Here is a 27271-nt window from a genome sequence, read left to right on the forward strand (position 1 = left end):
TCCCTCAACATTTCCTGAGAGCCTTTCATTGTTCATGCTCACATCTGACTTCACACAGGTTCCTTCCGCCTGCGTAGCCTTTGCATGAGCGCTGCTTGGAGGAGGCTAGTCTTCAGATATCAGCTTGCCTGCTCTCAGATCCCACACTGGTCCCGGAACCCTTTTCTGCCTTTTCAGTTTAGGTTAGGCGCTCTGCTTTTGTTGACATGGAGCTATGGACTCAGCAGAAACAACACATATTCCATTGTTTTCACTACCTATTTACATCTGAGTTTTCTACAAACACTTTAAATTATTTGACTGTGTGTGCGCACACCTGTGTGTATATATGTGTGTGCGTGTGTGTGTGCGCGCCAGTGTGCGCATGCCCACACGTGCATGTGCATATGCTTGTGGATACAGCTGCCTGAGGACAAAGGAGGGCAGCAGATCTTACTGGAGTTCAATATATCTGATGTGTAGGTTCTGGAAACTAAACTCAGGTCACTGAGCCATCCCTCCAGCCCCATGCGATGAGATTGCTGTGTTCACAGACACTTTTGGGTCCTGGACTATCATTTCTTGTCGATTTATAGTGCTTCTCAGTTAAAAGGAGTGCCACAAGCAACCTCTTTGGAGGAAGGATGTTCTTTCTGCACCTCAGGGATTAAACTCAGTTTCCGTTGTCAGTAAGGCGTGCCCAGCACAGGGCTGAGCTCTGTCTTTCACATCTGAATCCTCTTGCCTCATCCATGTACTTCTTTTTATAGCTCCATTCCGATCAGTGGTCGGAGGCAGGCTCGAAGTAGAAGTCTCCTATGAGGAATACCCCGCCTACAATGTACTTGCACCTCGTTTTCTCATTTCCCATGACAGATTGTCTTTGGGGTTCTTTGTAATATTTGTGCTTATGTCTCTGTGTGTGCTGTGGTGTTGTCTAGGTATGTGTGGGTACGGATTGCTGCAGATGAAAGGTAGGAGACCACCTCTTAGGTCTTCTACCCTTAGCACCCTATCCCCTTAAGACAGGGTCTCACATTGAAACTGGAGTTAGGCTGGTGGCCTGCAGATCGTAGAGCTCTTTCTCTGTTGGTCTCCCAAAGCCCTGCCTTTATAGGAACAAAACCAGCTCTGCCTCGTTTCTGTGTGAAGTTAAAGCGCATGTGGCAGACACTCTGACCTGATGAGCACCATCCCCTCAGCTTGACATCCAGACTCTTATTGAGATTAGATTTATGACATATTGGTATTCTGTCATTCCAGCTACCAGCTGACCACAGAAACACTGGTTACACTGAGTGAAACGACAATATACATTTAAAGTAAACTATTCATCTGTGAAGAATCGGTGTTATACGTCTTTTAAATGCTTCCTGGAATTCTTTAAAATTTGACCACCCCTCCCATTTAGGTGGCTCTTATAAATCCAAATGTGAAAAGGATTCCTCAGAAATATTGTGGCGACACTGATAAGAACAGGCTGCAGGAATAAGCTGTGTGGAGAGTGGGAAGATTGCTACATAATTAGATTCCTTACTGAAATTTTTAAGCACTTCTCCATCAGCCGCGCATCACTGCAGTGCACTTGGTATTCTGGAATGTGCTTTTGATGCTCTGTACAGGCAGAAGCAACATTCCTTATGTATATCAGCAGGTTAATTCTGGGCACAGTTATTCTTAGCCCTGTCCGTCCCTTACAGATTTCTTCAAGTGATATGAAAGTCCATTATTTTAACAGTGATTTTCATTTAATGAGTTAGCTTTTTACTTTTAAGGTTTTTACCTTTTTGACTATCAGCCCATAACCTCAAGTCCTCTCAAATTAGCACCCTCATGCTTCTCTCTGTTGCCATCAATTATAGTACTTGAAAATGAACCACATCTGAGGGTGAGCTTGTGTGTAGTTCAAACAGCTCCTTTTTCTGCTGCCTTGAAAATGAGGACATGAACTAAAGTGTCATTTTAAGAATTCTGAGTCTTTAAATATTTTCCTCTGACATACTCCTTTAGATATTATTTTGATACAGTTTTGATGCGTGTTGCCATACAGACCATACAGACCACGAAGAAACAGTCTTTTAATGTTTTTCAATTCTCTTGTGAAATATTTCTGTTAAACAATATGCATTAAATTATAAAGAAAATCCATGGAAAATACTATGTGGAAGGAATAATTTTTTTTTTCTAAATTGGAGGCTAAGGTATAATTACTCTTATCAGGGAAAAATAAGTTAAATCTGATGGCTTTGTTTGTTTTCTCTATGTGTGAGTGCATGTGTGCATACATGCTTGTGTGCATGCAGCCCCTCCCCCCCTCTGTGTGTGTGTGTGTGTGTGTGTGTGTGTGTATGTCGATTATCTGGACTGCTTTTTCTATGTGCAACTTTAATTTGCCTTTGGAAGTTTATATGCTAGTTTGCTTTTGTATTTCAGACAGGATTAAGGGCATTTTTGGAGGTCAATCCAATGCCAGAGTCACCATGAGTTATTATGGTTTCTTATTCCAGGTGACTCAGGGGTCTTGGAGAGAACTCACTGTTTGTACTCAATCACATTCCTTCCTTCAGCCCAAATGCAGGGAGCCATTACATATTTCAAATATTAGTAACACATTCTTCTTGTAGTCTAGAAAGAATATAAATAGACCATTAGCCTAGTCACGGCAAATGGAACCTTTCACTTATGCTAAGAGTACTGTTTGAGCAAAGTGTGTTGAATTTGCCACTGATGTCACCAGTTCCCATCCATTTGATCTAGTCATCATGTTGGCAGGAGATGTTTACTGGATGGCTCACTTTGTTAAATAATATTTCATTCTTTTTGCCATTACACTATAGTGTATTGCCTAATACAGTATTTCATGACGTGTAGTTTTCTAGAATTTGATTAAATAAAATTGATGAAAAGTAAGAAAACATTTAAGTTAAAAATATGTCATTTCCACTACCTTTATCTTAATAGCTACATCTGGTTCATGCGCATCAACAGCACAGAGGATAATATACAAGTTTTTATTATTTTGGAAAATTCAATTGAATGGCACAGCTATAGAGCTCTCATTTTTGTTTATAATAATCCAATTAAATGGCAAAAATTGTACAGCATTATTTATATTCGTAAGAATGGAAACAATTCTTAGGAGGTTCTTATAACTGCTCACAGAATTTGATTTGGAGAATTTCTAGGAGCACATAAATGCATAAAAATGTAGCTGCAGTTATATCCTTAAGGCAAAGAGAGGATCTAGCTTCCTCATCTTACATTTATATTCTATCCCAGAGCCCAGAACAAGCCAAACAGTAAAACTAAGAAGGTGGGGGAGCACATGTGAGGTCCCAAAGGAACATAAGGCTGTATAATTTTAATATGTGAATATCTTCATACAAACTTTCTGTGTTAATACATTATAATTTCAAATATTGGTTAGTAAAGGAAGAAGGACAGAAAACTATGTTCTGCTTTTTGTCTTCTTTTTAGTGTAATCATAACTAGGAATACATTTTTTTCCCAAATATTGATGGGTTCTGCTATTTGAGAAGTCATATTTTCTGACAGTATGGTTTAATAAATTGTTGCTGTAAGTGCTTAACTGCTCTTAGGGTGTATTCTTATTTAATTAAGAAAGGAGGGCATAAACACTAACTAACACTTGTAGGTACTAAAGCTAAAGTCAGTGTGGGCAGTAGACAGGAAGGGTATTGCTTAGTAAATTTTGTTTTATTTTACAGAGATAGGCAAATAATGAATATCAGATGTGTTTAACTGTATCTTGTGTAAATGTGCTTCTTTAGAAAGAATCACGGATATAGCATCTGGGTCTCCTTTTTGAGAGAGAAAAAATAAGTAGAATCCTAAATAATTATGTGTCCCTTGAGAGTCTTTTATTATATATGATCCCAATGCTGTTTTGCTTTCAATACTGTATAACACCAATACGATTTAGTGATGTTAACCAAAGGTAAATTTGTAATATATGGAAGTATCAATGTGATTGCTCTTCATGGTGAAATAAGATTTGTGAAATTTGTTTGTTGTTTATGAAAGAGCTCAACAGGAAGAATGATTTTTTAGCATAACTCACGTATTTAGTAACCATTAAAAGTATACTGAATAGGGGAGTTGTCAGATTTACTTCCATAGGTAAAGAAACAAATCTCCTAGACACATTGTCAACACCAACTCAAAAGACACACTGTACTCTGCAAAGTTTGTTAACTTCAATAAAAATACTTCACTGATAATTATTCATAATCTTTTCTTTATTCGTGGCTAGAAACAACTCAGCAGGGATGCTGAGATGCCTGAAATAGAGGTACTATTTACTTCAAAAACCCTGTGTATAGATTTCTTAAGAATATGTGTGCTTATTGTTCAACTCCTTTGGTGTGGCTGTGCACACGGGCCTCAAAGATTGCAAAATCAAACACAGTGATGATCACTGGTAGATTCTCAGGAATCTCACTTGTTTAAGCAGAAGTTAGAAGGCTTTTCATTAGAGAGCTCAGAATTCTGAAACAATGAAGTAGTTAAACCAAGAAAAATATTCATCTTTATAATTTTGCACTTTGTATTTATCCTTATTTATAAAGCAGTACTGTTTTTGTATTTACCACCTTGATCTAAGTTTAAGTCCCCCAAACTGACTGATAATAGCATCCCACTTAATGTATTTTTTTCTTGAAAATAAGGTTTCTTCTTCTCAATTCTAGTGAATTGGGAAGTCCATGCAGAAGTTTTGCAATGTAATCTGTTTAGTGCAACTTTCAGCTCCTTTTGATTGGTGTAAGGATGTTCTAGACAGCTTTTCTCAAGGCTTTGATGTTGGCCATTTTTCAAACTGTTGACTCTAAGATTTTGGGCTGGGAGGGACGCTTCATTTAGCTCTCCTTGCTCAGTGGTCCTGTCCTCGATAGACTGAAAACTGTGTGCTTGAGTTACATGATCATGTATATATTTATTTAATCATCATCTTTTGTTTAACAATGAGGAAACAATCAAATGATCTTAATGTACAACCAGTATCAAGTTGTTTCTGCCCTAGTGCTGATTTCCTGGAACTGTAATGTTGGATATGCATTTGGAAGTTACCACAATTGAGGAAGCTGTTGGACAGAGAAGTTAACTAACTTGATCAAGATCCTGGCTCTTTAGGAAGCAAATGAGCGTCTCCATTTTAGTTCTATACAGCAGAGGTGCAAACATTCCAGAATGTACTACCGAATATAATTTGCATTTTAAGTAGCGCCTTCAAGTGATTTTGAGAAGCCTGAGACTTTTCTCATGGAATGATTTGGATATGAGCAGCGATCACACATGTCATCTTCGGAGCAGCTGTTGAAGCAGGCAGAGCATGATTTTGTCACTTGCTTTATATATTACATCTGGTTGCTGGGACAAAAAAAAAAAAAAAAAAAAATCACATTTGAAGGAAGTGCTTTTCTTTCCACTCCTTTCTTCCTTCCTTCTGACCTTCCATTCTTCCCTTTCCAAGGTCTCAGTCAGCAATTCACTTTCCAACCCTGACTGTTGGCTCAGTGTGATTCTTACTAACTGAAATCTCTGTTTCACTGTGGCTTGGAAGGGAGGAAGTCTGTCTTATAAAGTGCCGTATGAGGCCTACATATCATCAATAAAATGTGATCACTCCTCTTTTTTATTTGTCTCTTTTTGAGATAGAGTCTGCCTCTTTAGCCTAGGGCAGTCTTGAACTCTGTAGTCCTACCCTTGTCTCCTGAGTGTTGGGATTATATTGTGTGCTAACATGCCTGTCTTACTATGTAAATCAAGTTTAACAGAGACAGTAGAATGTAGTGATTTTCATTGGGGACTGCTTTATTTTAATCTTTGACCATCCCATGACCCCATTCACTGGAAGAGACAGTGGCTCTTAGCTATTAGATAAGTCTTAATCAAATAGAGTCCTGATGGATTTCTCTGCATATTTGGGCTGAGAGACACTTGAAATTCTGTGTGCTACCAGCATTCTTGTCTACTTCATTTTATTTTGGTTTCCTTGTACACAATTAAGCTTCTGTTAGAAGCTACATGTGTGGTCAGTTTAGAACCCATGTTTTATGTAAAACAAAGGCTTCCTCTTTGCATGCAACCTCAGTGGTGTAGGATTGAGTCTCCCACTTCCTTGGAGATTCCCTTCAAGGAGTGATCTAGAGGGACTGCCTCTGGTTTTCATAGCAATCTTTAGCTCTTCAAAAAGAAACCCTTTGTAATTTGGGTGTCATGTAGAACAACCCCACTCACTTGGAAATATGTTTCCTAAAATATATATCATTTTGTTCTTTGACCTGGTTATAGTGCTTTCATTACATGTCTTCATCCTTCGTTATAAGATTGAACACTCAAAGAATCCCTGTAGAAAAATAAAGACCCCTCCCCCATAGTTCAAGTGGGTTCCCGAGAAGGAGGACATGTATTGTCATTTTTATAAAAGTGCTGAATACTTGACAATAACCCTCTCTTACAGAGAAGTGACTGACTGTGTGGCACATCTAAAGTAACGCCCATTTCTTCTCCACTCCAGGTCACGTCAGGTGGAACATTCATTGGCATTGGACGGAAAACTCCAGATTGCCAAGGCAACACCAAGTATTTCCGCTGCAAATTCTGCAATTTCACTTATATGGGCAACTCATCAACCGAACTAGAGCAACACTTTCTTCAGACTCACCCGAATAAAATAAAAGTGTCTCTCCCCTCCTCCGAGGCTGCAAAGCCTTCAGAGAAAAACTCTAACAAATCTATCCCTGCGCTGCGAGCCAGTGACTCTGGAGACGTAGGAAGGTGGCAGGACAAGATCACAGTCAAAGCAGGAGATGACACCCCTGTCGGCTACTCAGTGCCCATCAAGCCCCTCGATTCCTCAAGACAAAATGGTACAGAGGCCACCAGTTATTACTGGTGTAAATTTTGTAGTTTCAGCTGTGAGTCATCTAGCTCGCTAAAGCTCCTAGACCATTATGGCAAGCAGCATGGAGCAGTGCAGTCAGGTGGCCTTAACCCAGACCTGAATGACAAGCTTCCCAGGGGCACTGTCATTAACCAGAATGATCTAGGCAAAAGTGTAGAAGGAGAGCCATTGACCAAGCCAGAAAAGGGCTTGAGTGGGGCTAAAAAGAAGGACTTCCCGAGCAAGGGAGCAGAGGATAATATGGTAACAAGTTATAACTGTCAGTTCTGTGACTTTAGATATTCCAAAAGCCATGGCCCTGATGTGATTGTAGTGGGTCCACTTCTCCGTCATTATCAACAGCTCCATAACATCCACAAGTGTACGATTAAGCACTGTCCATTCTGTCCCAGAGGCCTTTGCAGCCCAGAAAAGCATCTTGGAGAAATTACTTATCCGTTTGCTTGTAGGAAAAGTAATTGTTCCCACTGTGCACTCTTGCTGTTGCACTTGTCTCCTGGGGTGGCCGGAAGTTCCAGAGTCAAACACCAATGCCACCAGTGTTCCTTCTCTACCCCTGATGTAGATGTGCTCCTCTTTCACTATGAGACCGTGCATGAGTCCCAAGCATCGGATGTCAAACAAGAGGCAAACCACCTGCTGGGATCTGATGGGCAGCAGGCTGTCAAGGAAAACAAGGAATACTCGTGCACCAAATGCGATTTTATAACCCAGGTGGAAGACGAGATTTCTAGACACTACAGGTAAGTTTTCTGGGGACCAGAATCCCAGGAGATTCATAGAACTCAGAGGATAGAAGCAGAAATTGGGAGGGCAGCATGTGATGAGGGTGGACTTACTGGACAGCCACGTAGACATTTTGTGGAATTGCAGATGATAAGTTGATTGATGTGATGACTTCAGATTTTAATTTACTCAAGTGTTCTCATGCTTCCTAAGTGTCTTATACCATTTGTAGAGTGCGTTTTCAAATTCTCAGAGATAATAACAATGAGGTTACAAATTTAGCGTGGCTAGTATGACTCTGCATCCTATAATTATTGAAGGGACAACTCCCAAGTTAAAGGTTCTATTAGAATATATTTTATTCTCTGGAAACTTTCAGGCTGAGACTATGCTGGCAATTTCTCTCTTTAAGTAAGATTGGACGTTCTCTTCACTTTTTGTACTTGAGCAGGATTCTTGATTGGCATACAAAGAAAAATGTTGAGTTGAGATTTTTTAACAAACATGATTTGTTTGGTTGTACTGTCACTCCTTGGTGGCAGATAAAACAGGTTATTTCAAATTCATTAACACCACACACACACACACACACACACACACACACACACACACACACTTACTTGATTCTCCTTATAAATCTTATTTTCCCCAGCTTACTATTCATACTTTCTAGAGATGAGTTTACATGGAACATTCAATTAATGTATGTACTTGTTTTTTAATTTCAGAATTGTATATTGTAGCAGGCACTGTATGTACAGGAGTGAATAAGATAGGCATAGTTCATGGCCATATGAAACTGACACTTTGCTAGGGAGAAAAAGGCACCTACAGATCATCAGGAGTGGGAAGGGCCACAAAAGCAAAGGAACAGAAGACTACACTTCAGATGAACATAGGAAGAGCATAGCTGGAAGATGGCAGGTCAGGAAAGGCTGTCCCAGTCAGGAAGGCTTATGCTGAGACTTGATCATAAGCAGGGTCAGGTCTTTATGTTCAAACCTCAAAAACAAGATGTGCAGAACTGAGCACTGTTGGTGCCTAACTGTTATTCTTTCCCTAAGCACCAAAGCAAAAACTTGCATTTGCTGTCTTCTTTTAGTTATTGTTTATTTTGATGTGGTCATACTATAGCCCAGGATAGAGTATAGCTCACTGTAGAAGCCAGATTGACCTCAAACTCCTGGCAGTGGTCCTGCCTCAGTGTTTCCCATGTGTTGAGATTAGAGAGATTAGAAGGGTGAGCCATTGTACTCAGATTTTACTTACTATTTGAAATGCCTTTCAATACATAGGTTCAGTGCCCTATATAAAAAAACATTTGGTGATTTCAGTTTTAAATTCCAAGTCATTAAACAATGCCTTTTATTCTTTTTTGAAGTTCTGTGTTAAGGCATTGTGGGTATATCTTCTCAGTCATCAGTAGTGAAGCAGTCCATGTCCAACAATAGGCTAATAATGTTGGATGTTAATTTGAAGGGCATCCTAATGTTCACATTGAATCAAAATGTTCAGAAAACACTTATTTGAGAGTTACACTGTTTAATTTATAAGGTCAGTCCTAGGAAAGACACAGTGCTGCAATCAAATATGTGTTCACACTTGCAATGAGTGTTTCTGTCTCCTCGGATGTTAGCTGCATGTTAATTTCTTTCTGGGCTAGCAAGCACCAGCTTTTCCTTGACTCTTGCTAGTGTGGATACACAAGCATGGGTGAGTTTGTGCACATTGTGCAATACAGTTGTGAAGGGCTATAAAAATTTTTGAAGGGATCGTTATTATTTTCTTTAATCATGAGGAAAATGAAATAAGTAGACAATATGCAGATATACCCATATATGTATGTATGTATGTATGTGTACAGAAGTATAATCACTAAACACACAAACACACACACACACAGAGACAGAGAGACAGAGAGACAGACAGAGACAGAGACACAGAGACAGAGACAGAGACAGAGAGACAGAGAGAAAGAGACAGAGACAGAGAGACAGACAGAGAGACAGAGACAGAGATGCACCTAGCAACTAGATGATTTGGACAAATACATTTTCTCCAAGAGTCTAAGCCATTACTAAATGCTTTGTCTGAAATCAGCAGAATATTTATGTTCTTTAGATGAAAATAATCTCTGGAGCAATGAACCATATGATAAAGGAGATTTTTAATAATTTCCAGATTTATTTAATTTGTAATGAAAGTAACTTCTAGCAGGAAGAGACCATTCTCTCCTTGCCCAGCACTGTAGCTGCACAATTTAACACATGAGCATGCATAGATCTTGGCAAATGTCTTTATGCAAATGGATTACCCAGGAGCATTTGCCTCCACAATAGTTTTCAATCCTGACAGCTCCAAGGTGAGTTACATTTTAATCTTTCATTACATAGTTTTAAAGCAGTTTGAGGCTCTAAGGGTATATGCCAAAGACAGTTGCATGTTGGCTTTTAATATAAGTCAAACTCTCAGCATTTTATTAGCTAAGAAATTAAATAGAATGTGTTCTTAGGGCACTGAGTATTTAATAATACTTACTTTTAAATACTTATATAATTTCATTGATCTAAGGACCTTTTACATTTTAGGCTATTCATCTTCAATCTGAGAGCCTTTGTGGAATTATTTGAAGTTTAGAGCCTTATGATTTCAAGAGTCATAATTCATGACAAGGAAATATAAGGAAACTTTACTAAATGCTGGTCACATTGGCAGCCTTAGGGATATAAAGTGAAATAACCACGCAATTGCTTAAAACTCAATCAGCTAAGAATGTATTTTTCTTAAATGCCATGTTTTAAAAGGAGAATAGGATGTTGTTTCACCTCGTCTCAATTCCATCTTTCTAGATTTTTCTATATTATTGTCCTCCTAGAGAATGTCTATCATCATTGTGTGTTGTTGTAATGGAGCATCCTAGGCTTTGAATGCTTTACATACAAGAATGAGACTGTAATAGAAACCAGCATAATTGTGCAATATGTGTGGAATAATTTGTACCCGAAACAGAGTTGATGTGGAACTCTGAGGTGTCTTGGTATGGATTACATAAGAACTGGGCTGTTCTTAAGGGAGCTGACATCTTTTCCACTCAGTACCTGGAAATGGGTCCGTGGTCATCCTTCCCTGTGTTTATGCATGCTTAAACTGTCCCCTGCTCACCTTGTAGATGCCACTCTTTTCCTTGCATGAATCTGCTTCTCTTCCATCATGTCTTTTATTAATTTATTACTCAGTAGACAGTGCAGCCACTTGCTCTAGGTTACCATTTTTTTTAATCAAAATGTACAGGGTTATAACTTATGTTTCACATCTCAGTAGGGCAAAAGTCTTCTTATAAAGCAAATGTAAACAAGCATTCTAGTTAAAGCATACTTTTAATGCATTGCCAGACTTCCACAAATTTAGGGGAATTTCCAAAGCTTATACTTTACTTCACTAAGAGTGAACTAAATGGTAGTGAGGGAGAAGTGAAACGTGAGTGTGGCATGTGAGGTTGCACAGAGGACAAATGCCAGTGTGTCTGCTGGGTTGGGCCAAGACTGAGGCTTGGGGGTCACTCAGGAAAGGAGCTGAATTTACAAGTCCTACTTTAACGCTGCTGCCAATTAAATTATCCCTACATTCACTGCCCCACTGTTGCCTTCAAAAATAAACATAAATTTGACTATAGGAAAGTACTCAATTTTCATTTACAAAGTCGTCATGGGTTAAGGCAGGTTCTGTATGTGCTCATGGCTGCAAGCTTTGCAGCATAGATAGAGGAAGGATACAACTATATATGAAAGAAGGAGAAAGCATAAGTGATAGATTCAGACACCTAGGGACATTAGATACAGGAATTTTCAGTTATAATATCATAATTGTCATGTCTTTAAAAAATCAAAAGTTACCGCTTAAAATTGTTCGTGCAATGAAAAACTATAAATTATTACCGAGGGAGGCGATGAACAAATGCCATTACTAATTAAAAAGCATAATCATTGGACATTAAAGAAAGCAAATAGGATAATTGACACATTAGGTAATGATAAAGAGCCTCTGCATTAATCACAATGAGGCATTAGAACTATATTTTCTGAATAAATATTAATTGAATTAAATGTTTAATTAACTTAGTTATTTGATGTATGTTGATGTTTTGTCTGCATGTTTGTCTGTGCCCCACTTGTTTGCTTGATGACCTCAGGGACCAGAAAAGGGTGTTTGATTGACTCTGTCTGGAGTTACAGACAGCCATGAAATTTCATATGGATGCTAGAAATCAGGTCTGGGTCTTTTGGAAGAGAAGCCAGTCCTCTTAACTGCTGGACCATCTCTTCGGGCTTAGAGAGGAAGTTTTGAAGAGATAGTAAGGAAGTAGAAAATATGAAACCAGATAACATGATATGGAAATACAACGAGATCTATGCAGTTACACAACTCATCCAAATCTTAGGAGAAGAAAAGAATAAAGCGAATGGTATGGATCGTATGCAGCCAGTATTTGAGGAGAAAAGAGGAAACAGCATCTTCTAGGACTCACTGATGAAGGATATAAATATATAGATGGAAAGAAGCACGAAACACACTAGGCAAAATGTACTATAATAAACTTACCTATAAATATGTTTGAAAAGTAAAAAGTCAAAATGCTTGAGAGCAGCTACAGACAAACAATAAATGAGGTACTTAGAAAGGAGAAGTTGCTTGACACATTCTCATTAGCAAAGTTGGAAAGCGGAAGCAGGAGGAATATTGCCAAATGAAATGAACCTAGCATTGCTTACCAATCACCCAGACGGTCTTCTAAGGACATAAAAGTAAAGACATGCTCATAGAAAACCTGGCAAATGTCTCTATCACAGGCGCCTGTCCATTGTGATATTCATGAATGATTTGAAAAAGGTGCTTTGCATCTTTCAGTTTGAAATGATTAACATTGGCTTAATGCAGTGTTCCTTCAGGGCAGGTCTTAAGCTGCACCATGTATATACTTCTTAATTTCTCTCTGCTGCTTCTTGCTTCCCATGTAACATCGGCGTCGCACACATTCCCCGCTGTAGCTCTCTCAATATTTCATGTTTGCTGTTTTAATATGTGTGGCTGTTAAGTTGATTCTCTGGAAGGAGGGATGAGAATATATGTTGCTCATTATTAACAAGTTTCTGTGAGAATGCCTAGTAATCTGCAGAGTTCCTGGCAAGCTAACTTATGTATATCTTGTGGTCCTTTTTGGCCATAGGCACTTGATTCTTGTTACTGAGGTATGATCTCTGGAACCCACAATGTGAGTCTTATGAAGTTTTCATACAATCATGGCCTTGTGACCAACATCGAGAGTCTGAGTTGTTTCCATGTTTCCAGATGGTAGCTATGCAGGTTGGAGTTTGAGAAGTTACCCTCTTTGTTAGTAAACGGTATGGTGGTGGTCATACCACCCCAAACATTTGAAAGTAATTTTCTAATTTTAATTATCACTCTATCATTCATTTAGTCTTGATTCTAAGAGAGTCTCAAGAGAGCTTTGTAGTTAACTGTCATTTCTGCCTCACCTAGTGGTTTTCAGTGCTTAGTGGCTTACTTACTGTTTCACTGTACCATCCATCTCTACTCTCTTCCTAAATAGTAGTCAGGGTGAATCCTAAGACGCTGAAGGAGAGTAGGGGTTTTACCTGAGTTTCATAAACGTAAAAAAGGATTAGAGATACCTTGTGAATGTAGTCATTCAGAATCATGATATATCTGGTATATTATGATTTATTCATTTAGAATCATGATATTTCTGGTATAAAATGTCATTTAGCTAGATACTGGTGTCTATATTGGCTCCCACAAAACATTTAGGTTCTCAAGTCATGGCTGAACATAGGGTTTCACGAAGACGTAGCAGCCTTGGAATGGTAGCACATGACCTGTTTTGTAAGTGGTTACTTGTCCTCGTTCTCTTTTCTATCGTAAGATTTTTTGTAGCCTCTCCCTTTATTGTTTCACTTTTCATCCTGTCTGTAATTTCATTTACTTTAAAATACTGTGGGGCATTTAGGCTTCAGCATATTTAGAGGCAGAGTGTTGATCTGGAAGCTGGAAGCTTTGTGACATCAACTTTGTGTAGACTAAATGGGTGAGGCATCATTTCTCCACCTATTTGCTCATCAATAAACCCTGGACTTGAGAGCCTAGCTGTTTTGTCATTCCATCATCAGACATGCCTCATAACATGACATTAATCCAGAAACTATTATAACTCCTCCTTCCATAATTAAACCATATGTTTATCATATTCCTCTCTGCCTAGTGGTATCCTTAGGCTTGAAAAGTCCCCCCCCCCATCACAACCACTAATGAATGAATGGCCCTTTCAATGGATGATCAGACTGTTTCCTCGTTGTTGTTTCTTCATCTACAGTAGCCTCTTCCACATCTCACACTTGCTACAATGTGCTTTTTTCTCCTGTGCTTACTAGTTTTATGTCAACTTGACACAAACTAGAGTCATCTGAGAGGAAGGAACCTCAATTGAGAAAATGCCTTCATAAGGTCAGGCTGTAGGCAAGTCTGTAGGACATTTTTAAATTAGTGATTGATGAGGGAGAGCCCTGCTCATTGTGGGTGTGGATTCAACCCTTAACTGAGCAAGCCATGAGGAGCAAGCAAGTAAGCAGTACCCTCACTGGCCTCTGCCTCCACGTTCCTGACCTGCTTGAGTTCCTGCCCTGTCTTCCTTGGATGATGAACAGTGATGATGAAATATAAGCCAAATAAATCTTCCTTCCTGAAGTTGCTTAGGTCCTGGTGTTTCATCACAGCAATCGCAAGCCTAATTAGGACACCTCCTCCTCATCCCCAAAAGAGGATAGCTCCTTGTTGTCCTTTGGATTTATATACTTCCCTCGGGAGGCCCTTGAATTTCAGAAGTAACCCTCATATGCCTTACTATCTCTCTTTCATGTCATTCTTTCTACACATCATTCTTTGTGCCTATATATTAATATACTGTGACCATCCTGTAAGTGCCAAGGAAGTGAGGACCATGAGTTCCTATTTTACCAGTATGTAGCCAGCAGCTGGTGAAATGACACATTGAGGATTATCTGCAAGAAGAGTAACTTCAAGTGATAGCTCATAGGCCTTATTGTAGTTATTATTAGTAGTATTTTTTTGGTAACATATGAGGTAAGTAAAAACTGCTTCATATGACATATAGAGAGTTAACTAAGGCTTTTTAAGCAAAGAAAAGGATGTTTCATTGTAAAAATTTGTGTATTTTTCTTGTATGTTTTTTACAGTTAGATACCTCTTTTAATCAAACATTTGTCCTAATATAGTAGCTTTATTTTCTTTAACAATGGAGACATTATAGTACCTGACAATACGATCGCTTTGACTTCGAAAAGACAGTGCATACATCAGCACATATATAGGCTCCTTTAGCAAATCTCTCTGTGCTGCCATTGCCATGGTGTTTGACATCTTGCGGACATTCAGTTTGCTCAGTCTGTACGTCTACCTACAGTTCATGTAATTCCTTTATAAAACCTTGTTTAAATGCATCTTACTTTCTAGATTATATAGATCAGATAGCCTATGTCATTGACTGACTTAAATATGTGTTGGAAAGGAATATCTTAATTACAGAATATTTTAATATGTGGGAAAGGTATAAATAGGAACATGGCATTAAAATGTTAATATATTTATAGTGAAAAAATGGCTCAGTTCAGCTGAGATTAGCAAAAAGTGGAAAGCCCATTGGTGAAATCAGTTGTAAAAATGGGAATATCAACTTTTCTAACGCAGAATTGATGATTATCCATCAGAATAAAATGAACAGAGCAGGTGATAATAAAGGTAAACCCCCGGTTCTAGTGGTAATTAACTGGCCCCCATGTGTGTGTGTGTGTGTGTATGTGTGTGTGTGTGTGTGTGTGTGTGTGTCTGTGTGTGTGTGTTAGTGCTAGAGAAAACTTTACATTCTTATATAGAAATAAAAATACCTATTGATTAAATTTCAATTCTGGGTGTTGATAATCCTGTATATGTTTCTACCTGCTAACATTGCATGAGAGAAGCCAGGTGCCTGACGACTATTTTAGCGCAGAGCATTCCCGTCAGAATTCTGGCTTTCCATTGACTCTTTTCTTCCTTTCAGGAGAGCACACAGCTGCTACAAATGTCGCCAGTGCAGTTTCATAGCTGCTGACACTCAGTCACTATTGGAACACTTCAACACAGTTCACTGTCAGGAACAGGAAATCACTACTGCTAATGGCGAAGAGGATGGCCATGTCATACCCACCATCAAAGAAGAGCCCAAAATTGACCTCAAGGTCTACAGTCTGCTAAACCCAGACTCTAAAATGGGAGAGACAGTTCCAGAGAACATAGTCAAGAGGGAGAAACTTGATGACAAGGAAGGGCTGAAAGATAAAGTATGGGCCGAGAGTTCCAACGATGACCTTCGTGGCGTGGCATGGAGAGGGGCTGACATCCTCCGGGGCAGTCCATCCTATACTCAAGCAAGCTTAGGGCTCTTGACACCTGTGTCCACCTCCCAAGAGCAGACAAAGACTCTAAGGGACAGCCCCAATGTTGAAGCTGCCCACCTGGCAAGACCTATGTATGGCTTGGCAGTTGATACCAAGGGCTTCCTGCAAGGGGCGCCAGCCGGCGGTGAGAAGTCTGCATCCCTCACCCAGCAGTATCCTGCTTCTGGAGAGAGCAAGACCAAGGATGAATCTCAGTCGCTGTTACGGGTAGGAAGGTTTCCTTTTTAAAAATAATTTATATCTTTTGAAAGGAGCATACATTTTCTATATTTAATGTGCTGTGTAGTGGAATAAAATGATCTATATTGATGTAGGGATGATATACATGCATGAAGGCCAAAGGAGCAGAAAGTGGCTCATAGGAGCTTGTACAGAATACACACATGCAGTCCCACGTAGCCAACTGCCTATTTGTCTTTGCTTTCAGCTCCAGTTGAATGTTGGTTAATCATTCTTGGTGACTATGCAAAACAGCAAAGCTGCCTTTGGAGGAGGGAGCTTTCTAATCCCATAAAGATGCTCAGCTGTATTCAAATAATGATCTGACTGCTAAATTGTATTTTTTCTGTGAAACAGTTCACAGTTGATAAGGGAGGTTAGCACAGATTAGAACGCTAAGAATGTAAACTCCTGGGCAAGATGTTAACCCAGGAAGCAGTGTTTTGTTTTGTTTTGTAACACACACACACACACACACACACACACACACACACACACACACACACACACCAATGCCTGTAGTTCAATTGTCAGAATGAATGAAAAGGATGAGCAAAATCTCAACATAAGTGGTGCAAATACTGCCCCCAAAAGACTTACTTTTATTTCATACTCTCAGGGCCTTTTAGAGAGGGAACCAGGTAGAAAATGAGACAGAAACTACAACTACGGAAAATCTTCATTTGTATGGTAGTGTTCTCAAAAAGCGTTTTAGCGTTTGAAACTTCATGAGCTCCTGGTATGCCATATATGTATTTTGCCCAAGGGAGTGGGTACCCATACGTATTTCACCTCCGTGCTGAGATGTCTAGATGTTCCTGCACAAAAGGTAGAATCAGAAACTAGCTCACTTTACAAAAACATCTGGTTGGGTAATGGAGTTCATACCCAGGGCTTTGACCTGAAGGTTAGAGACCATAGGTCAGCCAGGAAGTGCCTTGCTGTGAATAGGTTTAGCTGCTTTGTTCTCACTTCCTTCAGAATCTCTGACCCCCTTCCCTGTGTCTCAGGTGTTGTAGGGCAGAGTTAAGGAGCCTTCTGTGAAGGTGCCTCAGTTAATGATAAAAGCCATTGCTTCTCCTGCCTCAAGACCCGGAGCTAAGCCTCGACTGTAGAAGGAGGAGTACCTTGTACTCCCAAGAAACAAAGACTTTTTCCTGTTGTCTGTAAGGAGCAAATGTTCTCTAAGGAACTTTGGGAAGAAAACCAACTGTTGTGTAGCCTCCACAAGCATACTTCTTTTAGTGTGCTTCCTTCACAACTGTAGGTAGTCGCACCTGTTTGATTATGACTAGCTTTCTCTGAGCACTCTATGATGGGCCTTTTTTCTGACTTCGGGTTGAGAGGGACTATGGGTGTTACATGTACTGCGAGTGTCCAGTGACATATTGAGAATGTATGCTTGGTGCTAGTCCTTCAGATCACCAGAGCCTCGTCTTGTCCTTTTCCACGTAACTGGCATTTCTGCTTGGCTACAAGTTATTCTAGTAATAATAAAAAAGAAAAAAAAAAAAAAAAAAAAAAAAAAGCTATTTCTAGTCTGTCAGCTGTCCTGCCTCCCGCCAAGAATTTGGAATGAAAATTAGCTGATTAGGCAGCAGAGTGTAAATCCTACCAGTATTGTGATAAAGGCTAAGGATGGTAAAAGGTCTGAAAACAGTTCATGCTTTTCAGTCCCTCCACTTCCCTAATTCCCTGACTTCAAGTTTCTATTGCAGCATGTCAACTGCCCTTTCACTTCCTCTGCATTAGCTGCTGACGTAGGAGATCTTCAGCACAGCTATCTCCTCGGCGAACGCCTCAGTCTCTAACCTTGTGCTCTGTGGTCTCTCAAGGCTGCCGTCTACTTTATTTCAGCGCACATGTGCACGCACACCTTTTAAAAGCCAGACTCATTCTTCAGTGTCTTTAAAAAAATCTGCATCTTTAAGATTTATACTTAGTGTTCTATTACTTCTTTTATGAATCTTTCAGCTTATTGGACATTCGCAATAGAAAGAGTGGCCAGTTTGGTTTATTGTGCAATATTGGGTTTGGTTTCTTAGCTGAATTTCAAATGTTTCATCTGTAATATCTAAATGAGATTTGAAAGAAACTTTGTCCCATTAACAAGCAGAACAGATCTGGTTGAGAAGCTGAGGCGATTCCCAATCTTCTTGGTGGTGGAATACGAGATGCTGTATTATCTCAGCAAATATCTTACCTGTTCTTTCTGGAAGGAAGTACTTAGCACAGCATCATTGCCATGTTTATTAAAGGCAAAAGTAGTGCAGTTCAACTGCGTAGGTGAAAATTTCCAAACTTTTATTATGTTTATAAATGCACAGTAAAAGTGTAGAAATGCCTGGAATGACAGACAATGTTCTGCATATCTACAGGACGAAACATTAACTTTCTAGTTTCTAGCCTTGTCTGGAATGCACGCCTACTTCCAGAAACTCACTGATGACATGGGTGTGAGTTTTGCATTGGTTTACTCAGTACAGCATGCAGTACGGTGAGCCAGTAGATGGCTTTTGTATAGATTGCTGTTGCTGATCGTAGGGCCTAGAACGTGTTGAGTTAACATCATTAAGGATTACTAAAATTGGAAACATGCCAAGTGACTAGGCCAAATGTATATATGCTTCTTTCATAAAGCATGTGGTTATAATGCTGCTTTCAGGATGCTCATCTTCCGATGACATATTTTTTAAAAATTTTTAACTAATTAATGCATTTTTACTGGGTCTAGTGGTAACAGTTCACTCCATTCATACAAGTGTAGAAGGAAGTGTCTCAAGAAGAGCTTCCATTTTCCAATATTCCCACCATTAGCATCAACTCTTTATTCTGTTTCTTTGTTTGCTTACATGTTTTTTATTTTTTCCCCTTTTGTTGTGTTGAGGCCTAGAGCACAATTTACCCTTTCTTTGGGGGGAGGAGCAGAAATATCATGTCATTTATGTCTGTTCTCATTTGGTGAATGTCCTTTTATCTTTGCTTAGTTATGAATAGTAAAGACATGCAGAACTTTAAATTGTTCATGACACCTATGTGGCTCACTGGGCTTAGATGGTGACACAGGACACATTGACTTAAGTTTTTCCCTGTAAATTGCTTTTAAATAGTTAGACTTTTATGTCAATCAATATTATTATAAAACATTTGAATATTTTGTGAATCTGAAGGAATATGTAGTCTTTTTTGTTAGATAAAACTTTCACTATATTTTTCTTAAAGTTGTGCACAGTTACATGAAAATGTTTTGTTTTTTAAAGCCCTATTCCTATAGTGGTCACCGAAGTTTAATAAATACAATCTCACTGTTTTTACTTATATTTAAATTTGGCCCTATGAAGAACTTGCAGATATTTAACATTAACTATGCCAAAGTGGGATAATCAATTAGTTCTCTATTTTCCAATATTTTCCTCCATATTCAAGTGATGGATTATCATCATGATTGGCCTATGAAGAACTTTATGCCCTTTATTCTGAGCAGTTTCTTTTACAATGTATTTCTACAAATGTGTGTATATACGCATTTACTTTTAGGGAAACACGTAACAAATATAATTGTCTAGATCTTTTATTAATTTCCATTTTATCATTCTTGATTTTATTCATACATAGAATTTTGAAAGTTATTTTGTGGCAGAATTTTTTTTTTGGTCAGAGAAGCAAGCAAATGGGGAGAAAAAAAGTTGGTCCCTAAATTTCACAGAGATTTTGCCAGTGTCAAATGGAGTTTTCATTTAAGCAAATGCCCTAGCATAGGTAAGTGGAATGATTGAGTCTGTAGGAGGAAGTAGGACAATTCACCAGCCAGGCACCAGCAAATCGTTTGTTGCAACAGTGCCCTAGTTGCATGCTTAGACACAAATTCTACCCCAGGTTTAAGCACTAGTTATTAAAAACTTTGTTTAGCACACTTAGGGGAAACTGAGACACAGTGAGACTGCTTGTTGCTCAATGTCCTTGTCAGAGTTTGTTGGGTTTAACATTTCCATCCTACCCTGCTCTGGCATTAGTGGAGACTTTCAGATGTGGGCCCCTGGGAGTTATTGAGTTCTGTGGTAGGCCACTGCCTGTCAAAGGCGAGCAAGCCTGCAGGAAATCCAAACATCTATCTCTCACCCAGGATCTACTTACTGCCTTCCTCACAGCAGGGCTGTGTGGCTTAGTTAATTAACGTTTGTCAGCCCATTTGAGGTGCTCAGATCCAGAGTGCCTGATAAGCAAAAGTAGTGTGATTATTTGCTCATCGGGTAAAGGTGATGCTGAGCCAGTACAAAGCAGACCTTATTTCTCCCGTTTTTCAGTAGTGTTAAGTTTATAGTCTAAAGGCCTCTGATACTGGAAAGGCCTTCCTTTCAGATGCAAAAAATGTCCTTTGGGGGACAGTCTATTGGCAGCCATGCAAACAAGCCCCAAGTGACTACCTTTCCAACAACTGACACAAGACCTCAGGAACCTTTTCAAAATAAAATGTTTTTAAGTCAAAACAGCTACTTATTGCTTTGCTTCATATTTAATGAAAACAAAGCCAGAATCTAAGTCATCCTATACAGACTATTTACTTAATGTCTATGTAAATAACCATTTTCCTGATCATCTCAGAGCTTTTTACATGTGTCTAGTCCAACACAAATGGGCTGAGACTCCATCAGAAGCACATTGATATGTTATTTGCCTAAAGAGAAAAAAAAACACATTTAATGCTATTTTTTATCCCAATAGTGTATAGTTCTTGTACTAATCTCTCCACCCATCCCATGTGTTGATTTTTTTAATTAGGAAAATTTATCGTCTAATCTCAAAATATCTTTTGGTATTTTCAAAAATAAAGCCTAGAGATTGAACTTAGTGTAATAATTATAAGCCTGGCCATTTTAATTTTTTTTTAATAAATAAATTTTAGGTAGCTTTCCCCTGTTCTTACTAGTTGTTAATATTTCACAGTAAAATATAATTTTTGATGAATAGAAAATAATATAATGACACATAAACAAGTTTGGTTTTATTAGTTTTAGTAATGAGGTTTCTAGTAACATAATTTTATTTTGTACTTCAGCTCCACTGGCTCAAATAGGTGTTTGTAAAAATATTCTCTCACATTTAAAACCTGCATTGTTATAAACTAGACTGTGAAGTCTGGCATGGATTCCAAGACAGGGGGAGCAGATTTATCTTAGTGTACTGTCTAGATTGGTAGTCAAAAGGAAGTGGTGTCATTTACTTCAAGTATCTATTTGTTATTTCCTGTATAACTAACTTTTGCTTTGCTTCTGTCCTCCTCACCTCTGTGCCTCGCGACACCCGCCCCCCGCCCCCACTGTCTGAGGCAGTAGATACCAGGAGTCCCAAAAGGAACCATTGTTGCACTTGTTTAGATATGGGAGGGGGAAGAATATACAGGTGGCCCACATTTTAGCAAACAGAGAGGTAGGTGCACAGTGACATCAGACATTTCTTGATGTGAATCTAGCATTTTCTTTTTCAGTGGGTAAACTAACAGGTAGATTTTATATTATAATATCAAACTTTATATAATAGGTAATCATTTTGGATTTTGTTATGGCTTCCACCAAAAAGCACCATAAATATTATCTTCTCTATTGTTTTCTCTCTTCATAGAGTTTGGTTAAGAGCTTTTAAAGATTGCAAGGCGAGGACAATGGTCATGTGACTGGTCTATACTGGGAACCTTGACAACCTGGGGTTCCTATGTGATATTAGTATGAGGAATTTGAATCACCTTTTTCCTTCACTTGGGAGAGGCAATACCATTTATAGATGTTGATTATTAGCAATGGTTTCTAAACTGATGAATTTTATTTTTGGAAAAAATTTTTATAACACTTTAGCTCACAGTATATTCTGTCTATGTTGTCAGTGCTTAGAAGTTAGGGAAAAGGAGTCTTAATTCTGATTTTCTGACTATAGGAAAAATAAACTAAATTGGACTTTAGATATTCTTCTTCATGTTAGAGTGGTAAATGCCTTTCAAATATAATTACACACGTTAGCTTGCCTTTTTAAAGCAGCAGTTTCTTAGTTTTATAAGTTTAACTTAGGCATGTTAATTAGGAAAGAGGTTCATATGGAATTTTACTTATTTGTAACATCAAGGTTAACCAGAGAATGAAACTCACACACACACACACACACACACACACACACACACACACACACATTTTTGAAATAAAATATACTTAATTCTCCTACATTAAAAAACTATGGATACAGATTATTTCTCAAGATTTGATGAGTATATGAGTGCAAATGATGTGTTTCTGCTATGGGTTTTTGGTGAAATCAGTAATTTACATGGAGAAATCATAAGATCCATGGCAACAGAGTGCACTGAGTTGCATTCATCTGTAATGTTACATTTCATTTAAGTTTTACATTCAAGACTTATTCTTGACCATGCTTTAAAAAAAGGTCTTGGTAGATAAATGACCCATAAAATAATCTCTTCTCAGAGAATTAACTTTATGAGCTTAGCTTATAATCCAATATATCACAAGAACAGCTCTGTAGCTGTCTAATTGGAATTCTCACTGAAGAAGACAAAACCTGCAAAGCCACTTCAGGAAAAAAAAATCCTGCCCAGGAAGGCATTAAAAATGAAGGAACTGTTAAAACATAGATTGCTATTTATAATTAATGCTAAGCAATTGAAACTTTAACATTTCAATTTCTATTGCCTTTCCATTAATTTATTACACCATTAATGCCATAATATTAATTAATCCAAAAATCCTTGAAGTTCAAACTATTTCTGTTCCCTTTATTTAGATTAGGAAATGGAGACTGTGAGATTAAATAGTTTGCCAGACCGCATACTGCCTGTCAAGGCAGAGATGGCATGTTGCCCTGGCTGTTGGGTTAGTATCCAGCATAGCCTTCCTCATCTTACTATGGTTGCTATTAGTGCCTGGGGGACTACCTACACTTTCAGAATGAGTTTGCGTTTCTGCCTCCCCTCCAGCATCTTATGTGTATATGAATAATATTGAAGGAGAGGGTTCTGAAGTTATGAAACTAACATATGCCTGTTACAAAGATGAGATCCGTACAGAAAATGAAAAAAAACCAGGGGTTCATTCTCATCCCCAAGTTATTGTCTGTTTTGTTATCAAATGTATCTTTAGACACATTCACACATCTATTTTATTGAAGCCTAGGATTATGTACCTTATGATTCCATAATTTGCTTTTTTGTTTGTTTGTCTGTTTTTTAATTTTTCCCTTATTTATTTATTCATTTATATCCTGGTCATAGCCTCATCCTTCCTCTCCTCCCAGTCCCACCCTATTTCCCTCCTCCCCGGCTTTCCTCCCCTGTTCCTCAGAAAAGGGGAGTCCACCTCTCCATCCACCTCAGCTCATCAAGTTGTATCAGGACTGAGGATGTCTTTTTTTTCTGTGGCCTGGCAGGCCGGTCTCACCAGAGTGAAGTGATCAAAAAGCTGGCAACAGAGTCCATGTCAGAGACAGCCCCTGGTCCTCTTACTAGAGGACCCACAGGAAGCTTCAGCTGCCCATCAGCTAAATCTGTGTAGGGGCCTAGGTCCAGTCCATGCATGGTCTGTGCTTGGTGCTTCAGTCTTAGCAGTCCTCTCTGGGCGCTGGTTAGTTGGCTCTGTTAGGCTTCTTATAGAGCTCCTGTCATCTCCAGATCCTTTTCTCCTACCTCCCTTCTCCGTAAGACTCGCTATACATTGTCCAATGTTTGGCTATGAGTCTCAGCATCAGCCTCAAAGCACTGCTGGGTAGATTCTCTCAGAGGACAACTCTGCTAGGCATAGCAGAGCATTGTTAATAACGTCAGGAACTGGCTTTCTCCCATGGGGCGGGTCTTGTGCTGGGCAAGGCACTGGTTGGACATTTTCTTCACCTTTGTCCTATCTGCTTTTAAAATTTAACAATGTGATGTGAATGTTTTCCTTTGCTCATACAGATATGTCACAATATTTGTTTTAAGCCTTTGTTATTATTGTTACCCACATTATATGTTTAATATATTTAATGATGAGAATTTAGACTATTTCCAATTTTACTAATAAAGAACACTTTGAAGCTTGCCTGAAAAGGTCATACCAATAACCCTAGCACTCAAAACTTTGAGGCAGATGAAATACTGCGAGATTAAGGACAGCTTGATCGGCATAGTCAGTTCCAGACTAGCCTGGGCTACAATGTGTTGAGCTTCTGTACCATTAACTACCTAACTAACCAAACAAAAATGTAGAACACATTCATAATTCCATGTATCTATCATTGCACTGCTTTTTCATTTCTTTATATATGTTATAGTATAATTTATAATCTGTATTAGAAAATATATCTACTAACTAATGATAATGCTCAGCTCACTGCTTTTAAAAGGATATTTTTTAAGAGAGAATGTAATTCCAGTCTTAATAAGCGAGTGAAATAATATGGAATAAATACTTAAGCAATGGCAGCTGACCTATAAATTGAGTATTTAATCATGATAAAAAAGAATTGAAGAACAATTGATAATCTCAGATAGATGATTCTTATTGTTTTTTTTTTTTTTTGCTTTTTATTGTTTATGTGAACATTCATACATGTAATACCTAGGTGAATTTTTGATATATTACCTTGTATTGTATCTGCAGTATAGTGCATAGACATATTTAATTGTAAGCAGTATCTTTTTTCCTAAACAAAATCTATGCAGTGTTTCAGGTGAATACGCTTTGCCTAGGCTAGCTTACAATTTTGTTTTGTTTTTGCTTTTGATTTTTTGTTTTGTTTTGTTTTTGAGAGAACATCTTCTGTCTTGGGTCCATGTAGTTTCCTGGGGCCATATTCTGGCTTCCTTTCAGAATTTCTCAACTTGTTTGTAAAGCTTGTTTTTTAAGATACAGGTTGAATGTATTTGTGAGGAACTGTGTGTGTTCTGAAGGCACAAGAGAAGAGAGCTTAAGGTTTGTTCTTTAGAAGATGTCTATCCTTATTCTCATGTATTGTGCATATACAGATATTACATTACAAAATATTTTTTCCTTAGATTATCAGAATACCAGATTTTATAGCTATTGTGCCTTAATAAAGTACTGGAAGGAGAAAATAAAGAACATTGTAAAATTGCATGTGTGCTTGAAAAAAAATGGAGACTCAACTCGTCATAAATTACATGTTCATAAACATAAACTTCATACCAATTGCATTTGTTTGAGCAAATATGTTAAACTAGTCTTCTATTTGGAATCTAAACATTTAAAGGTGCTTACTTTCCTTAGAATAGCCATTTGCTTTTCACAGGAAGAAGTCCCTGATACAGTAAAAATAGCCTTTAACTTATTTGTAAACTTTTATAAATTTATTGGTCTTACAAAACACAGTCCAATTAATGGTAGTGTTGATGATATCTTAGAATACCCATGAGTTAGTTATTCTTGTGTAGTTCTTGCTATTTTCAAATTTCAACAGTACATATTTTTAATAAAATATGAAATTCCATATACATTGTTTGAATTATGTAGCTAGAATGAAATAAATGTGGATCACATAGATGATTCCTATTATATACCAATGTCTCCTTAGTTCTCCTTCTCTGAAGCTCTTATATTTTGTAATGGGATTCCAGTTGGTTTGTGTAAGAGTTCACCTCAATATCCCATGAACATTCAATATTTCTGAAATATTTCAAGAGATCTTGACATTATATTGAATAGTACTCTGAATCTTGCGTTTGGGTTTTGGAAGTGTGTACTTCATTCCATTGGGTTTTATTGACAGGTGAATACTAATTCATGTTTCTGATTCCCATTTCATGCTTTCCTTTTTGTTCTTCCTGGTTTCACAGTGAGAACTACATTGCACTGGAGGAGAGTAGGCTCTGTGTTATAAACATAATTTGCGAGTAAGTAGTTATGTGACACTGCAGGATTCATCCATCCCTTATGTAGCCCCATTTCTCTTACATTGGAAACTTCTAGATACTAGAATATATAGTTGTTTAAATTTCACTTACGAGCCAGGCGTGGTGGCGCACGCCTTTAATCCCAGCACTCGGGAGGCAGAGGCAGGCGGATCGCTGTGAGTTCAAGGCCAGCCTGGTCTACAAAGTGAGTCCAGGATGGCCAAGGCTACACAGAGAAACCCTGTCTCGAAAAACCAAAAAAAAAAAAAAAAAAAAAAAAAAAAATTCACTTATATGCTAAATATATGAGCCATGTCAATTTCTTGTTGAAGCTTTAAAATATTGATGCATGAATCTATGGGTGAAGTAGCTATAAGACACAAACCTTATATTTTAAGCTTAATAAATCTAATCTGAAGAGAGAAAAATCCATCAGAATTACAAATGAAAATATGACTTTTGGAAATGAGAAACGTATGAATAACTGTCACACAGTCTGAAACATTGAAAAATTTTCACCGTTTAAGCTTACCTTGAAAGACAAAAGAATGCTCATTCTTTATAAATAACAGTGTTGAAAAAATGTCAGGTAATTAAACGGCTTCTTATGATTGAGGTGAAAAGAGAAATATGCACAATAAGAAATAAAATGACCTTGGTGGCAAAATGACAGGAAAAAAAAGTGTGTGTCTTTACTTTGCTGGCATTGAGCACCACTGTCTGTTTTGTTCTTCATCAGATGTGCTGATCAGAATATTGGATGAGGAAACTAATTTTAGTAGGTGGGGTGCAAATTTCTTAGGAGTCCATGAATAGACTGTAATCCCAGCTGTTTCATTACAATTATAAAAATAAAATCGGCTGTGAATCATTCAAACTCTGTTTAATGGGTGTGAATAATTCAGTTTTATCCCACAGAAATCTGAAAACTATAAACCTATCTTAGTACTTTATGTTCTTTCAGAGTTAATATCTCATTATTCAGAGACGACTATTTGAAGTAGGGGT

At 38.1% G+C, this 27271-nt stretch overlaps 1 protein-coding gene across 10 annotated transcripts in view; it reads left to right on the forward strand.

Annotated features, from left to right (window-relative positions):
* The window catches only part of Trps1 (transcriptional repressor GATA binding 1), a 233547-nt gene that overhangs the window by 52719 nt on the left and 153557 nt on the right, over positions 1–27271 (forward strand). For 9 of the 10 annotated variants that reach the window (XM_051159701.1, XM_051159700.1, XM_051159699.1 and 6 more), the window contains exons 3-4: positions 6518–7647; positions 15762–16365. In XM_051159701.1, the coding sequence (XP_051015658.1) occupies positions 6518–7647; positions 15762–16365 (1734 nt within the window). The remainder of the gene's footprint in view (positions 1–6517; positions 7648–15761; positions 16366–27271) is intronic. The other variant, XM_051159707.1, reaches the window with a different exon arrangement.

The sequence above is a fragment of the Acomys russatus genome, chromosome 17, assembly GCF_903995435.1.
Source record: "Acomys russatus chromosome 17, mAcoRus1.1, whole genome shotgun sequence".
In the NCBI taxonomy this organism is placed as follows: domain Eukaryota; kingdom Metazoa; phylum Chordata; class Mammalia; order Rodentia; family Muridae; genus Acomys; species Acomys russatus.